Source organism: Hyalella azteca, unplaced genomic scaffold (assembly GCF_000764305.2).
Source record: "Hyalella azteca isolate HAZT.00-mixed unplaced genomic scaffold, Hazt_2.0.2 contig8701, whole genome shotgun sequence".
NCBI lineage: Eukaryota > Metazoa > Arthropoda > Malacostraca > Amphipoda > Hyalellidae > Hyalella > Hyalella azteca.
In genome coordinates this window covers 11,308-28,663 of record NW_025938787.1, presented here as the reverse complement: position 1 = coordinate 28,663, position 17,356 = coordinate 11,308, and the positions used below count along the sequence as shown (strand labels likewise).

Here is a 17,356-nt window from a genome sequence, read left to right as displayed (position 1 = left end):
CGTTTATACACAATCCAATATTTTGGCTTGAAATGGCATGAATTCCCCCTATTACTTTTTTATTCCATCGTTTGGAATATAGTGAGCGTTAAAATATATTTTTAAACAATTTTCTAACATCCTAGTGTTATTTGCTTCTTGCATGCACCAGTCACAAAGGTTCAGTTATACGTTTGAACTTCCCATACTCTCAGTTGCTTCTGAGACGTTGCTGTGTAGGGAGTGATGGTGTTGATCGTACCTTGTCCGATCAAGAGAGTCTCTGTGTTCGTGGATTGAAATGCCGAATATCTTCTAAACTTTATTGTTTAATATCAAACGACGTTTGCATATCATTTACCGTGAGTTCTGGAGCTAAGATTAAATGAAGATATAATGATTATCTCCACCAGGCTCCGAGGGTAACACCGTAACACTGTGACAGCGAGGGCAGGAGTTCTCTTTTCCGTCTCTTTCTACTTTCTAGCTGTTTCCTTTTTTGTTTTAAAGGAACGCAATTTTTTAACCTTTCCCAATCTCCCATTTCACCCATTTATCTTTTTTAAGGGTGAAAATCCATAAATAGTCGGCAATTAATATTTTTTAGTCTCAGGATTCCTTAGATGTAAAGCACAGCTAAGGCAGTAATCAGTAACAGCTGAGATCAATCCTCCAAGATGCCGGGATCGCGGGATGTTGGGCATGTCTCGTAGTCTCTACTCTCGAGACATCGTCCATGTCGTTGTCCATGTGCGATCATAGTGACAAACCACAAATTTTCGGAATCGGTTCATTTTTAATTTCCACATTTACTCACAATTTAAACCAATTTCTTATCATCTTATGTATGATAAATGATAATGCAGGTATCCAGGATACTTTACTGGTGGACTCAAAACTGAACTTGAGGGACCGGTGCGATGGTACAGCAGGGCTATGTTAGGCCAGCACTGAGGCGCAGTGTACGTCGTGCACTTACGAAAGTCGCTGTACATTTAAGTCGTACACTTTCACAGCCGCGAGCCATGATTTACGAGCTACCAACAATACAGTGACAGGACAGTTGCCGCCCAATTGTTTTCAATGTCGTCACAGCCGATAACTTGATATTTCTCGTCACGTTTACTTATAAAAGTCAGCTATTACAATAAATTGTTTTTATTCACATTCCGCGAAATATGTGCTGTGGCGACTCGTCATCAACGGTTGCGTACTGACCGCCATTTCCTATTTAATTGAAAGAACTTATTTCCTGCATGTCTGACACCAATTTAATTCGCACAAGTTTTATTTGTTTACGAGTTTTTGATTTGCATAGTTGTAAATAAATAGATACTATTATTTGCAGAACAAAATGGGCGAATAAAATATATTATTTGATAGTTTTGACACTTGGAAATGTGAGCTCGTTCTCTGTCCTGAAGAGCGTGGATAAAACAATACAATGGCCGCGGCGAGAACAAGGCTGAGCGAGTTACGAATACAACTGTTTTCACTCAGAAAAATTTGTCAGACTTTGGTCCAAATAGCGATACCCTTTTTGCCCTTATGTGGGTTAACCTGACCCAGTTTGGCCCGGCAATAGGGCATATCCAAGGCTGGCTGTCCATCCTGTTCCGTTCATAATTTACTGTTGACGAATCTACGTCATTGCTAACTACAAGCCACGCTGTACGAGTCTGTATATTATGATTTCCTGTCCGCACTACACAAGCACTCGTCAACCCGCGCGCTAAATAGCGTCTGTGGTCAGTGCTGACCTTGAGCCAAGAACTCGGCGTTAGTGTTGGTACCTCTAGTAAACTAGTCCCTGGTATCTTCAATGAATGAGTAGTAAAATAGTCCCTGGTATTTTCAATGAACGAGTCGCCACTCACAGGAGTGGGTTGCCTCTTAGAAGAGTGGGTGGCTACTTAAAATAGTGTGTCGCAACTCAGGAGAGTGTTCGTTGTCGCTTAGAGTGCAGTGGCAAGTGATGTAACCTAACGTGTGTTACGTATGGTGATTGGTGTGTTGCCCTTGAGGTGAGTTGTCTACTGAGTGTTGCACACAGTGTGTTGTTAGCACTATTTTGTTCGCAGAGTGTAAGCGTGTTGTTGGTAGCGTGTCTCTCACAGAGAGACCTGAGTGCGAAACGTTACTCAGGGGTATCCGTCGTGAGCGGAGTCATCATATAAGAATCTTGCTGTTACTTGACCGCTTATCAGGTCGCGGTAATCAGAATAATCGCTCGTTATCTCACCACATGATGAGGCATGCGTGTGCGGCCTAAGTAAGGTCACACGTTCTCAGACGCTACATTATCTCGTACTCAGATATTTGTTTCTTTCTGTTGAACTGAGTCGGTTATGTTTTGTTGAATCACTGTATGTACTTTAGTTCTATGTCTTGAAGGCAGGCCGTTAAGTGACTTGCGCCATTAAAAACACTTTAGGGAACGAGTTTTTAAGTAAAGCGATTTGGAAGCAGTCAAAAACTTGAGTCAACTTATGATCTGTTGGCTGGAGTCAACTTATGATCTGCTGGCTGGAGTCAACATATGTTCTGTTGGCTGGAGTCAACATATGGTCTGTTGGCTGGAGTCAACTTTTGGTCTGTTGGCTGGAGTCAACATATGGTCTGTTGGCTGGAGTCAACTTTTGGTCTGTTGGCTGGAGTCAACATTTGGTCTGTTGGCTGGAGTCAACATTTGGTCTGTTGACTTAAGTCTAATCCTGTTGTTTAGGACAACAGGAGCGGAGCTATAACAACAGAGCCACGCATGCAAGGCTGCACTTCTTCAGTTCCTTTCTGTTTTTTTTTTTTTTTTTTTGTGTAGATAATGCTTGCGTGTTGCCGTCAAGTGATGTAACCATTACTTAGAACGTCGCTCGTTCCTACCTCTCACATGACGCTCTATCTTATCATAATTTAAACTTGAATCATATCCTCTACTGGTGTCATTTCATTAGGTTCGCTACCACAATACATTCAAACTTCAACTTGTACACTACCACAACATCGTTCAGGTATACTTTATTTAAGTTCAGGTAACACGTACGTCGTCATCACTCTCTCTCTCTCTCTCTCTCTCTAAAGTCTATACTGTCACAGCACGATTTAAAGTTGTCAACACTTTATGACATTCATAATAATCATCATATAAAAATTCTACGATCTATTTGATTTATTTGAAAACATTCTACAAGATATTTTAAACCTGCGCAAAATTAAGCTGCGGCATTTTCAGTGCCAGTTTTCTGTACTCGATTAACTGTTATGTTTCCTAAACATTAATTACCTACGGAGGAAAAATCACGATACGGAGATATATTTAATCAATATACTCAAGTAATGCCGTCAAACTTGAGACTTGCAGAGAACTCATTGAGGTTCGCGTGTTATCAAGAGTACGTCGTCATTGAACTGTTTCTCAAGTGTTTCTTAGATTTCTCTTTGTAAATTTTCATGAGATGGTAATATAAGAATAATTATTTTTTTCTGGATATAAATTTCCGAAAAAATTTCAATTGAAACGGTGAATCGAATTTAACGGAGTGCCTTGCATGTGTGGTCGGAAGAGGATTCCAACGTCGACAATATCGCGTGCAATTTCGTGTGTTTGAGAACGAATTGCCTGCCTGTAAGATACGAGTCCCCCCCGCGGGGTCTCCTTATATACCAGACATTCGCTACAAAAGCGCGTAAATTTCATTGATAAATAACAATGTTTGCGGCCTTAATATTTGTTAATACATTCTATTATATCTGTCGAAGGTTTTGTACAGCCATTTCATTTGCCGGTGTCATATATATACCCCGATAAGTTGATCTACGAAGCTACGGAGAGGTTCTCTTTAGTTTATTTCACACCCCTGCATGGGAGACTTCAAAATCCTGCCTTAGTTAAAATATTTGACGTGTTTTCAATATCATGTTTTATTCCGTGAGCCACAATAGAGGTTGGACATAACGTTTAAAAGAGTGTTGCTAATCCTATAGAATTTCCTTTGACAGAATGTTAAAATTCCTGTACAAATTACATGGAAACTCGCTTGAACAGAATGTTCGAATTACTATACGAAACCTATGGAATTTTCCTTTGACAGAATATTCACATTTCGAAAGGAATTCTATCGAATTTCCCTTATTCACATTCATATGCAAATCCTATGGAATTTCGCTTCGAGACAAAGTTTAAATTAGTATATGAATTCTATGGAATTTTCCATGAAGAACTGATCAATGGAAATTGTTGTATGAAGTGCAAATGATGTTATTTTGTTTTATACTGGAGTTTATTTTATATTTTATACAAGATGATGTGAGTGGGAATTCCTGCAGTCATCTTTAGTGCGGCACGCAGGTGTGGCCGCCGCGTGGCGAGTTCGCGGTCGCTGGTCGATACCGCCGCCTGCCGAGCTCACCGCCCGACAAATGATCACGGTTTTTCTCGTGTCTTAAAGCGTATAAATTATCACATTTATCCGGCAGTCTAGAAGCGCCGGACTGTTAAAATTATCACATTTATCCGGCAGTCTAGAAGCGCCGGACTGTTAAAATTATCGCATTTATCCTGACGTCTAAAAGTGTAGGACTGTTAAAATGATCACATTTATCTGGCAGTCTAGAAGCGCCGGACTGTTAAAATTATCGCATTTATCCTGACGTCTAAAAGTGTAGGACTGTTAGAATGATCACATTTAGCCGACAGGCTAAAAGTGTAGGACTGTTAAAATGATCGCATTTATCCTGACGTCTAAAAGTGTAGGACTGTTAGAATGATCACATTTATCCGGCAGTCTAGAAGCGCCGGACTGTTAAAATTATCATATGTATGCTGACATATAAAAGTCTTGGAGTATTAAAATGATGACATTCATACCTATGACCAGAGGCCGAAAGATGCAAGCCTGAAAAGCATCTTTCAAAACCCTTGGTCGCGCACGATCTTTGCAATAGTTACGCGTCGTAAGAATATCATGTTTCACGATTTCACTTAGATGAAATAAAATTTAAATATATTGATGGCTATGAATGTTTTAGACAGGTTAATGTTACCGAATAACGCACATATTCCGCCTGAGAAATGACACTGCTCAGAACCTTGACGTGAAGTGTGCAGCAGTGCACGCTGTTGGTTAGAGTGGCTTAGGTGTCACCACAGAGCACACATAGAGTGTATACAGAGCACACATAGAATGTATACAGAGCACACACAGTGTGTACACATAGTAGCCCTCTGTATGCGCTATCGCATGCATTCCTGTCACATCTGCATTCTCGAGCCTGTTTATATCAAGTTGGGGCACTGCAGTTGGTGGTTGCATCAAGTTATTCATTCAAAGTTCATACACAAACTTTTACAGATACATCATCTAACTGAAGCTGTACGCCTTGCAATACCCTTGTGTATCCGTTTCACCCTTTAACCGTGCATGGTTCACCGTGCCCCATGTATTCCGTGCATTGGCAAAAATTCATTCTACTCGTTAACCGTATTCTTAGGTAATCGTTTTCACCAGTTAATCGCGAATGTGCCATTATTTTACCTGTTAACCCTGAAAGAGGACTATTTTTTTCGCTAACCGTGCTTGGTTAGTAATTTCACCTGTAAATCGTGAGTGAGTAATCGTTTCGTTTCCCACGCATATCGTTCACGAGCAACAGTTTTGCTCAGGCAGCATCACTGCTATAGTTGATGAGCATCAGTCGCCATCCGCACTCCTCAGTTCAGTTCACGCAGGAAACTTCCTCTTCAATAAATTATGTCCCTCTTGGAACTAAACGAGGTCTTACATATCTACATGCTAAAGCTTTATATATCTGCGCAAAGCTGATTTTTTTTCACAGCCTCGGTCGACTCCTCTCTCAAAGCCATGAATTGGGACACCGATTTAGTAAGCTTGACGGGTTCCATATTCCATTCAATATAATAGTGATGATTTCTTCCCACTACAATCATAAAAATGTCCAAATGGTGCTCCACTTTCTGCACGTAGCAGCACTGAGGTGCAATTTTGTCGGACGAAAAATGGATTTGAGTGACCCAAACAGGGCAAAATGTACCTATATCGCTATTTTTCCCATTAATTTCTCTGGATGGGTGCTCTACTCACAGTGGAATGCTCGATGCTCTTCTACCCTTCAAAATTTTTGTTTCGTAGTTTTTGCTATTCTTGCATGAACAGAATTCGTGGGCCTTTTATGGGCTTGTTGTGTACAGTTATGTCAAGGTTGACAAACGTAGCACGCTTTAGGCGTCTAAACGTCGTACGTAGTAAAAATGTGCACGTTATCGACGGCCGCCACGCCTTCGAATCGCCGATGGCCGCTTGCGAGCAGGCGCGATGATTCGCTCGTCAGCTTTGCTCATCGGCCCCGCCTCAAGACGAAGCATTCAAGGCCAAATTTTGACATGAGTAATAGAAACCGTGACCCTAGACACTGTAGCCTAGACACTGTAATTATCGTTTCTTTCTTCATGAAGTAAATCTTGGAGGTGCACAACAGAGTGTCTGGAATGTCTTCATGACGCTTGACGTCGATCAAACATTTTGTCACTTTAAGGATTTTTGAATTTTTTACAGTGTGTAACACGTAAAATCATAACATTTATGGGCGTCAACTGGACGTATTTTCGGCCTCATTACCTGAGATGCCTTCAATACGATCTATATAAATTGACCTCACCGTTTGACCCAGATATTCAGTACCCAGTTTTACAGTGAATTTGTTATGCACTCACCCAGAGATACTGGCAATCTAACACAAACTACGTGGCGGAAATTCGTTGTTGTTTTTTTTTTAATTCGGAAATTCGCCCAAAGTAACAAGAATTTAGTGACGGTAGATAGCGACATCGATGACAGGAGACTTATGTGAATAGAATTCGTTATAAACTCTTCTTGTTTTTCAGGCATTGGGCTACACCATTCCTCCCCCTGGGTGGGGATGTGCCGGATGCTGGCCGCGTGAGCACTGATATGGGGAGTGAAGTTCCCCTACCGTCCTCCCACACAACGATGCCTTCCGCCACCGCCCGACATTCCCACCCTTCCCCCATGCTCGATGAAAAACTTCTTCCCCACATCCCTCCTCCAGCGGGATTTGGACCCACACTCCCCACCCAAGATCCCCACGATTCTCTGGACGTGAGGCTGCGTTGTGGCAAGCGTGAGTCGGGTGGGGACTTGCCATCGTCTCCTCTCTCCCCTCCTTCCCCTTTCCAACACCCTTTCTTCAGGCGACAGTTGGGGCTTGCTGGGGACCCGTGGTCACGGTTTTCGGGCTTCGGTTTTCCTCTTTTCCCCACTCATGCCGGCAACAGACTATCACATCACTCGTGGGGCTCAAGCTTCCCAAGGCTGAGTGGCCCCAGCTCTGGGGAAGGACGCGTCATTACCATTGAGGTCGAGTCCAGCGATGATGATGGGGAGGAGAGACCGTCCAAGAGTGGGGAGGACCGGCCCCGTCTTCCCCTCAACAGGAGCAGCACGGCATGCACACTTGCCAGCGTCCCCAACACGTGAGTGTCAACGAGAGGAAGGTTCATTCTAAGCGTTCATATCTTAAAGGTTCAATGGCATTTTCCTCTGTCAGGTTTTGCGTTTAAAACCATGTACGTATTTTGAAAAGGACTAAATTGATAGAATTTTCATCAAATAGCAACGCATTGCCATCTAGCTAGACTGCCAGCACCGCATTGCCGCCTCTTCATCTTCGTTCACCACACGCAATCACAATCACAAGGGATAAAGCTTATCACGCTGAGATATCGCATGCATCCTGTCATGCCTCCTCGTCTTGTCTTACGCCAGTGTGCGTGTTGCAGTGCAGAGGATTCAACCCGTACTGTTACTCAACCCGCTGCAGTGCTTTGGCTTTAACCCGTTGCTGTTCAGAGGCTTCGGCCTGTTGCAGTGCAGTGGCCTCAGCCCGTTTCAGTTCAGTGGCCTCTGCCCGTTTCAGTGCAGTGGCTTCAGCCCTTTGCAATGTAGTTGCTTCAACCCGTACCGTTACGGGCACAGTGTACACGCGTTCAGTTTATTTAACAGTTTACAAAACAAACGCCACCGACAGCAACATGAGCACTTCAGTTTATTTCGACGTGCGTTGAAGTCGACAATGTGTTCCCATCATTTCAGTCCAATTGACGGAGGTCGATTGTTCATGTTGCGAGGAGAAACTATCATTCAAAATTAATATCGCTTAAAGTGAATTTCATCGAAATAATTGTAGCGTCATAATTGAAACAATGATATAACAATGTAACGCTCAGAAAGAACTTTGAATATAAGTAGATATTATCTTGAATTCGGTGTGTCCGTGTTCGATAAATTCGCATATTAATCTTATTTTTGCAATGAGTTGCGATGAGTCAAAAAGCGGACGCTCGCAGAGTTCGTCTATCGACTCGAACGCTGGCCTCGCTGCCGTCCTGCAAAGCTGTTGTTGTTGCTGCTATTATTTTAGGAACATATCCGGCTCCTCCGTTGGTGCGGATGGTTGTTCAGATGGTAGGAGTGACGGTCATGACAGTGATGGTTCGGGACAAGCGGTGGCTGCCAGGTCGGGGGAAATTGCCGATGTCTACGTTGTTGAAGATGTAGAAAGCAGCTCCTCCTTTTCTCGTAATTCAACTGATGGATCTAACGGCGTTGTACAGCGCAGGCCTTCACCACAATCCCCTGGCCGGGAAGCCGTGGTTTCGGCCAAAATCAAAAGCCATGTTCCAAGGTCCTCTGGAGCTCGTCGGTCTGTGGTGACAATTCGGCAAGATACGTGGAAGAACTCTTCTTTTCTCCACAATACGCGTAATCCATTGTACGCGGATGCCATAGGCGAGAGGTTCGGCGAGAGGGTATCATGCGAGCTCTCATCCAAGTATCGCGGTGGAGGTCTAAATCCTCATGATCTTCATCATCGTTCAAAGCACTCATCCCGGGGCTCCATTGAAGCCGTTAAGGGCACCCAGCAACCTTCTCGATTAACTCTGTCAGCGCAAGCCCTTGTGCATCATCCCACTCATGCGCCCAGCGTTCCGAATGTCTTTTCAACTGCAATACCTGTAGGCTATTCCACTAGATGTGTGACGACGGAGAAGGTACACGTGAATGGTAGCGGCATCAGAGCATTTACTAATGGCAGGAGTTCTGATGCGCTTTCCATCAGGAACAGAAACCTCTTCTCTCAAGCTTCAGATGTCATCGATTGTATCACAACTGAAGACGAAAGCGACGACGACGACACTCTAGTTGCGTCCAGGTCGTCCAGCGGAACACGATCGAACCTGGATCAGTGCCAGAGTCTGGATCAGCTTGGTGATCTGCTGAAGAAGAAGGCGTTTGTTGAGGACCTTAGGAAATCGGAGTCCTATGACCGCCTCAGCGTTCCCGAGGCGACATTGTTGCGGAGAGCTGCCGAGCAGATCTTGGGCCATGGGGCTCAAGCCGGGCGGGGGTACAACAGGTTTTCTTTGCACCCCAACGCACCTCTGCCTCACCGTGGTGTTGGACCAGTCAGGCCAGGCCAACTCATCATGGGGTAAGACTCGTGCGCTCATTGGGATCTTAGCGTGAAGTGTAACTTGTATGATGTTGTTACCACATTATGGTGCCGCTTACTTGTATGGAGTATGATGAATATAAGGTCCAGACTCCAGGCTGGCTTGCGTGCGTTGTGCCGTTTATAGATGAGTAAGGCTGACCTGCCTAGACTAGAACCTAAAAGATGTTATTCCAACACGCGTTAGAAGAAGAACTGAGGACGAGTGGGCAATGGCGAGCGACATTGATTGAACTTTTGAAGTTTAAAAAGAGCTTTTGTTTTTATCTTATATTTCACTTTGTCCTCAGGGCTGGGCGGGAGTCCCGGTACATCTCGCGCGCCTACAGCGACGGCGTCAGTGAGACGGAGAGTGAGGAAGACGAAGAAGAACACGTCAATTCTGCTTCGTCATCCAGAACTAGCTTCACATCTTCCACCCCTACCTCAACCTCGGCAAGATCTGCGTTTGCTTCTTCGTCCAGCTTCGCGAGAAGTACTCAAGTCCCTCCCGTGGCGGTTGACCCCTCCAAGTCAGAGCTAAGCTCTCCCCGCAAGGCCGGCAGCTTTGATCACTCCGGCAGATCTCGGCTTCCTTCGCTTCACAGAGACGCTCTCTCTCTGGATGGTGCCAAAGCCCCTGGCAGTGACAGAGGTGCCAGAGTGATTCCAATTGTCGTTGCCAGAGACCCGCCCAGAGATCGTTCTGCTGGCAGAGAAGTAGCTCCATACAGACATAGTTACGCGTGTCAAGAATCTGTCTTCAGAGGTGAGCGCAGATATATTTTCATGGTCAGGCAAGCAAGTTAATTTATCGGAATTAATTCTAAAATATGCCTACTTTATGGCAGTGAATGCTAAATATTTTGCCCAATGGGAAATTTTCTCTTCCATGTAAATTTTTTTGTCTCATGCGAAGTCTTTAGTCCAATGCGACGTGGTATTTTTCACTTGTCTGACGATATGGCGTTCATGCCGTCTAAACTCAAAATTTAGATCTCTATTATGAAAATTATCAGCCATAAAGCTCTTTGGGAAGGTTAATTGAATCTTGACCGTCGCTCAATTATTTTTTTCTTTACATTAATATTTTGTTGGGGTTCCCCAGTCTCTTGTGACGGACTTGGGAATGCCATCTCGTCCTCCACGACATACCCTGATCTCGCCCCACCTCATCATAAAGACCAACATACACAACTGATTACAAGAAGTCAACAACAACAACAACAACAAGGAGATCCGCTAGAAAATCGGTTAAAAAACTCGTCGGATGCCAAACTAGAAAATCGGTTAAAAAACTCGCCGGATGCCAACCTAAAAGAAGATTCAACGTCCGAGGACGCGGAGAGCGTGGATGTTGAAGAAAACGTTTCTTCGCGTCATGCGGATGGGGAGGATGGGCAAGAGGGACACTCGAACGGTGTGCCCTGCAGGAATAAAGCGCACCGCATCGCCCTGGAGCTCCTGCACACCGAGGAGTCCTACGTGCGCATCCTGCACCTGCTTGACCAGGTGACTGTACCTGCACCTGCTTGACCAGGTGACTGTACTTGCTTCTGCTTGACCAGGTGACTGTACTTGCATCTGCTTGACCAGGTGACTGTACTTGCATCTGCTTGACCAGGTGACTGTACTTGCATCTGCTTGACCTGGTGACTGTACCTGCACTTGCTTGACCAGGTGACTGTACTTGCACCTGCTTGACCAGGTGACCGTACTTGCACCTGCCTGACTATATGACTGTACTTCACAGTCTCCCCCTGTACAGTGAAAATTATTTAGGCAAACTATAACAAATTTTACCATATACAGTACTTCGATTGTAGAAACTCCCAAAAGGACAGTTCTCCCACCCATAAGACTGTGAGGAGTATGTAGTATGTATTACAGTTTATATGATAAGGTATATTTATTAATTATTCTAATTAATTTAATTTGCAGGAGTTTCAGTTCCGGGTGGACCAAGAGAACAGAGTTCGGCCGATGTTCCCCGCAGAGCATCTGCCTTTAATGTTCTCGAACATCAAAAGCATCTACAAACTTCATCACGACTTCCTCCTGCCGCAGCTCCGGGACAGACTTGCTAACTGGGACGCCCGTCCCCGCATTGGTGAGACTTGCTAACTGGGACGCCCGTCCCCGCATTGGTGAGACTTGCTAACTGGGACGCCCGTCCCCGCATTGGTGAGACTTGCTAACTGGGACGCCCGTCCTCGCATTGGTGAGTGCTAACTGGGACGCCCGTCCCCGCATTGGTGAGACTTGCTAACTGGGACGCCCGTCCCCGCATTGGTGAGACTTGCTAACTGGGACGCCCGTCCTCGCATTGGTGAGACTTGCTAACTGGGACTCCCGTCCCCGCATTGGTGAGACTTGCCGTCCCAGTTTCTGTTTGGAGTCGTTTTAGCTTCTGATAAGGGTTTCTTCAGCTTCTGATTTGAAAACCTCGTCATTAAGTCGGGGTGCCAGTTTCTCGCAGTTTTTGGCTACATTTTTATGTATCTATGTTGTTAGGGATGGTATTACAATGTCTATGAAGAGAGTGACTTGACGGTCTGTGGTTTTTCGCGTATAAAACATTCAAATAATTTTCATACGTTCTACACCTCACTGAAATTCTCTTAGTAAAGCAATTTAAATTACCTTTCCAAACACAAGGCGGGTATTCTTGGTACGCGTATATCAAGATGAATAGCTTCCAGAAAATTTGCACAAGTGTGTCTAGTTGGTGATGATATTCATAATATTATACCGCCAATGGAATTATACCGTTCACAGTCGTCTATCCTAATATTCCTCATACATGTTGTATTCTGTCTGCACTTCTATCCTGTTTTTTCAGCATCGGTTATAGATGCTCACTTATATCTACTAATGCTCTCAGATGCTCACTGTTGCTCACTGCTGCTCCCTGCTGACTACTTATGCTCACTGATGCCTACTTATGCTCACTGATGCTCACTGCTGCTCACAGGAGACATCATGACGATGCTGGCGCCGTTCCTGAAGATGTACGCGGAGTACGTGCGTAACTTCGACCGCGCGTCCGCCCTCATCTCGCAGTGCCAGGCCAAGAGTGCCAAGTTTGCTGCCATCATGGCTGACATCCACGTGAGTAACTAGCCCATCATGGCTGACATCCACGTGAGTAACTAGCGCATTATGGCTGACATCCACGTGAGTAACTAGCGCATTATGGCTGACATCCACGTGAGTAACTAGCGCATTATGGCTGACATCCACGTGAGTAACTAGCCCATTGTGGCTGACATCCACGTGAGTAACTAGCCCATCACGGCTGACATCCACGTGAGTAACTAGCCCATTATGGCTGACATCCACGTGAGTAACTAGCCCCTCATAGCTGACATCCACGTGAGTAACTAGTCCATCATGGCTGACATCCACGTGAGTAACTTGTCCATCATGGCTGACATCCACGTGAGTAACTAGCCCATTGTGGCTGCCTTCCACGTGAGCCCATCATGGTAGATTATGGCTGGCATCCGCGAAAAGACTATATTTGCCACCTTTACGCACACGTTTCTAAGCCACCTACATTCCATGTATGTTCCTCTAGCGGTCAACCCGCTCTCTGCTTAGTATCATTAGTAGTTATTTTTGACGTAGCAGTCCCAGTCTAGAGCGTCTCTCCTTCTCTTCCATGCTCATTAACACCTCCCTCCTACAGGCACTGGAGAGCTGTGCGGGGCTGTCCCTACAGCACCACATGCTGTGTCCTGTGCAGCGCATCCCTCGCTACGAGCTCCTGCTCAGGGACTACCTCAGCGCCCTGCCCCCCCACCACCCTGACGCCCCCGACACCGCCAGTGGGTGCTGCTCTAGCACAGGGGTTGCCATTCTCTGGATAGTTCTTAATGCAACACTTTTAGTTTGTCCTGTAGTGCTTGATGCAACATCAACAGTTTGGCATCATCAACAATTACACTTATTCTACCGTCACCCTATGCCCCTGTTGGGATGAGGGCTTCCCTATCCGTTGAGGGCTTTACCCTCCTGTTGTCTTCGGGTCTAATGACCCGCCACTTTGACCCTATGCCCAGGAAGCATTGACGTATACCTGAAGTGAAAACAACAGGAGGGTTATTTCCATGGTACCGTCAGTCCGCAGCTCAAAGCAGCCTCGTCTCCATGGGCGAGCTAAAATATGTGGCCAAGTGGAGCTGTCCATGTTTAGGATTAGCGTTGGCTGCAGGGCTGGTTTAGGAGTTAAATTTATGTTCCCCTCTTACTCCATCCCTCTCTCGCTTGATGCCCCTCACTCCATGCCCTGATGCCCCCCTCACTTCATGTCCCCCACAGAGGCCCTCCACTTGGTCGCCACGGCCGCGAGCCACGCGGACGCGTCCCTCTCCAGCAGCGACGCGTTCGAGACGCTGCTGTCCCTGCCGTCCCGCATCAGCGGATGCGAGGACCTCGTCTGTCCCACGCGGTCCCTCATCAAGCATGGCCGGGTCGGCAAGATCTCGGCCCGCACCGGGGACCATCAGGAGCGCTACCTGTACCTGGTCAGTGTGGGACCAGGAGCGCTACTTGTACCAAGTGGTTGTGATAATTACTTAATGCCACTAGGCTGTGTGTTGATGGTAGTATGGTTATGGTAGTAATGGTAACTAATGGACTGCGTTTACTGCAGCTGAGCGACCTGCTGCTGCTGTGCGCCCCCCGTCTAGGAGGTCGCGTCATTCACGGTCCCCCACACCGCCTCCGCGCGCGCTACAACGTCAACAACTTACAGGTACAACCATTTATTTTAATGATCATTTAAAGTACATTACTTTCAATGGAGTTATCTATTACTCTGTTGATGATGGCTGTTTTTTGGTAATGATCCATTAGAGTGCATTACTTTCAATGGACTTATCAAGTGCGTTGTTGATGATGGCTGTTTTTGGTAATTTATTTGTCACCGCAGGTGGTGGAGGGCGACAACCTGGAGACGGCGCACAGCTTCTACCTGCAGGACGGCCACAAGACCGTCGAGCTGTACACGCAGTTAGTAGTACTGTCCTTAGTGCATGTACTAGTTCCTTAGTGCCTGTACTAGTTCCTTAGTGCCTGTACTAGTTCCTTAGTGCCTGTACTAGTTCCTTAGTGCCTGTACTAGTTCCTTAGTGCCTGTACTAGTTCCTTAGTGCCTGTACTAGTTCCTTAGTGCCTGTACTAGTTCCTTAGTGCCTGTACTAGTTCCTTAGTGCCTGTACTAGTTCCTTAGTGCCTGTACTAGTTCCTTAGTGCCTGTACTAGTTCCTTAGTGCCTGTACTAGTTCCTTAGTGCCTGTACTAGTTCCTTAGTGCCTGTACTAGTTCCTTAGTGCCTGTACTAGTTCCTTAGTGCCTGTACTAGTTCCTTAGTGCCTGTACTAGTTCCTTAGTGCCTGTACTAGTTCCTTAGNCCTGTCTCTTATACACATCTAGATGTGTATAAGAGACAGGTTAAGACCTGTGAGTCGTGTGACCAGACTGCGCTAGCGTCTTGTAGGTCAGTTAAGACCTGTGAGATGTGTGACCAGACTGCGCTAGCGTCTTGTAGGTCAGTTAAGACCTGTGAGTCGTGTGACCAGACTGCGCTAGCGTCTTGTAGGTCAGTTAAGACCTGTGAGATGTGTGACCAGACTGCGCTAGCGTCTTGTAGGTCAGTTAAGACCTGTGAGTCGTGTGACCAGACTGCGCTAGCGTCTTGTAGGTCAGTTAAGACCTGTGAGTCGTGTAACGAGACTGTGCTAGCGTCTTGTAACCGTATTTCTTACCGGGGCATGAAACACGAGTAGTGCTCTCCTATTTACTGAAGCAAGTTCAGAGGACTGGATTAGAAGGGACCACGGTGGTCCATTCGAAGCAAGGCAGTGGTGGTCTCCGACAAGCAACCCTCTGTGTGATAGGGTCACCGTGTTGACAGGGCCCCTGTGTAGATAGGGGATCTGTGTAGATAGGGTCCCAACACAGGGTCCCTGTGTAGATAGGGTCCCTGTGTAGATAGGGTCCCTGTGTAGATAGGGTCCCTGCGTAGATAGGGTCCCAATACAGGGTCCCTGTGTAGATAGGGTCCCAACACAGGGTCCCTGTGTAGATAGGGTCCCAACACAGGGTCCCTGCGTAGATAGGGTCCCAACACAGGGTCCTTAACCTTACCTTATGACCTTATGATGAGTTTAGGACGTCGTATTCCAAGGTCACGCTGATGCGCCGCCTTCGTCGTCCTCCGTCTCCGAGTCGTCGTCGGATGTAACGTTGGACGTGTTCCGTCTATTTGCCCTCATTTGGGCCAGCTGATGCAAGATGCTGTTGCTTGTCACTTGCTGAGGGTAGTTTCCCATTACTGGACAGTCCGGGATCTTTCTCAACCACTTGTCCAGTCGTCTCTTGAATGTTGCAAGGGTGAACTCCCCTCCTCTCAGCGCTTTTGGCAAGGCATTAAAGAGCCTCGGTCCTACCACGGACAGTGATCCCTCACGAAGAGTCCGTACTCTGGCCGCGGCTCGGTAATTAAATGGAGGAATCCTGCACAGTCTCCCCCTTCTTTCGTTGTAATATGTCGTTATTTTGGAGGTCTCACTCTCAAAGTTGGGAGCCAGTCCGTTTATCATCTTCCAAGTGTACAGTATGATATACCTTTCCCTTCTTCTCTCCAGTGAGTACAGTTCCAGGTGTTTCAGCCTTCCCCAGTAGTTCAGGTTCAGCTCCCTCATGCCGCTGATCCTGTACGTGAAGGTACGCTGCACTGCCTCCAGTTTCCGCACCGCACCCGCCTTGAGTGGCGACCAAAGCTGGCAGCAATACTCAAGATTGGGGAGCACGAGGGCTCTGGGGGTCCCTGTGCCCCCTACACAGGGGGTCCCTGTGTAGATAGGGTCCCAACACAGGGTCCCTGTGTAGATAGGGTCCCAACACATGGTCCCTGTGCAGATAGGGTCCCTGTGTTGATAGGTCCCTGTGTAGATAGGGTCTCTGTGTAGATAGAGTCCCTGTGTAGATAGGGTCCCTGTGTAGATAGGGCCCCTGTGTAGATAGGGTCCCTGTGTAGAACTGTTGTATCCTCGGCAGGACATCTGAGGAGAAGGACGCGTGGTTGGCCGCGCTGTTCCTGGCCATCGAAGACACGTACAAAAAACGCAGCTCCCTGCGCCGGGGGGAGGACAAGGGGGATGGGGGGGATCACATGGCAGGTTCTGGGGGAGTTCTGGGGATGGAGGCCCCTGAACTGCTCCCCATGGAGGGGATTAGCAGCTGTATGAGCTGCGGGGCCTCCTTCTCCATGGTGCGACGCAAGCACCACTGCCGGGCCTGCGGCAGCGTCAGTAATATTACTTAAAGAATTACTAAGTATTATTAGAATTACTTATTGATGATTACTCTCTGATTAAGTATTTATGATTATTAATTAATCTTAATACAAATGATATCAAGAATTTCTTGATATGTAATTCTTATTAATTAAGTCGCAAGTTCTACTGATGTGAAGAAATTGTGAATTTCCAACCACAATTTTGCCCCATGATGCCACTCACTCCCCCATGGTGCCACTCACTCCACCATGGTGCCACTCACTCCCCCATGGTGCCACTCACTCCCCCATGGTGCCACTCACTCCCCCATGGTGCCACTCACTCCCCCATGGTGCCACTCACTCCACCATGGTGCCACTCACTCCCCCATGGTGCCACTCACTCCCCATGGTGCCACTTACTCCCCATGGTGCCACTCACTCCCCATGGTGCCACTCACTCCCCAATGGTGCCACTCACTCCCCCATGGTGCCACTCACTCCCCCATGGTGCCACTCACTCCCCCATGGTGCCACTCACTCCCCCATGGTGCCACTCACTCCCCC

The 17,356-nt window shown here is 46.7% G+C and overlaps 1 protein-coding gene across 1 annotated transcript in view; it reads left to right on the top strand.

Annotated features, from left to right (window-relative positions):
• Positions 1–223: 223 nt before the first annotated feature.
• Positions 224–17,356, top strand: part of LOC108675959 — a 19,634-nt gene continuing 2,501 nt past the window's right edge. Inside the window, exons 1-11 of the mRNA XM_018164018.2 lie at positions 224–341; positions 6,878–7,486; positions 9,816–10,273; positions 10,613–11,016; positions 11,446–11,614; positions 12,479–12,615; positions 13,196–13,334; positions 13,828–14,033; positions 14,162–14,263; positions 14,441–14,520; positions 16,570–16,819. Coding sequence (XP_018019507.1) covers positions 6,945–7,486; positions 9,816–10,273; positions 10,613–11,016; positions 11,446–11,614; positions 12,479–12,615; positions 13,196–13,334; positions 13,828–14,033; positions 14,162–14,263; positions 14,441–14,520; positions 16,570–16,819 — 2,487 coding nt within the window. The 5' untranslated portion in view covers positions 224–341; positions 6,878–6,944. The remainder of the gene's footprint in view (positions 342–6,877; positions 7,487–9,815; positions 10,274–10,612; positions 11,017–11,445; positions 11,615–12,478; positions 12,616–13,195; positions 13,335–13,827; positions 14,034–14,161; positions 14,264–14,440; positions 14,521–16,569; positions 16,820–17,356) is intronic.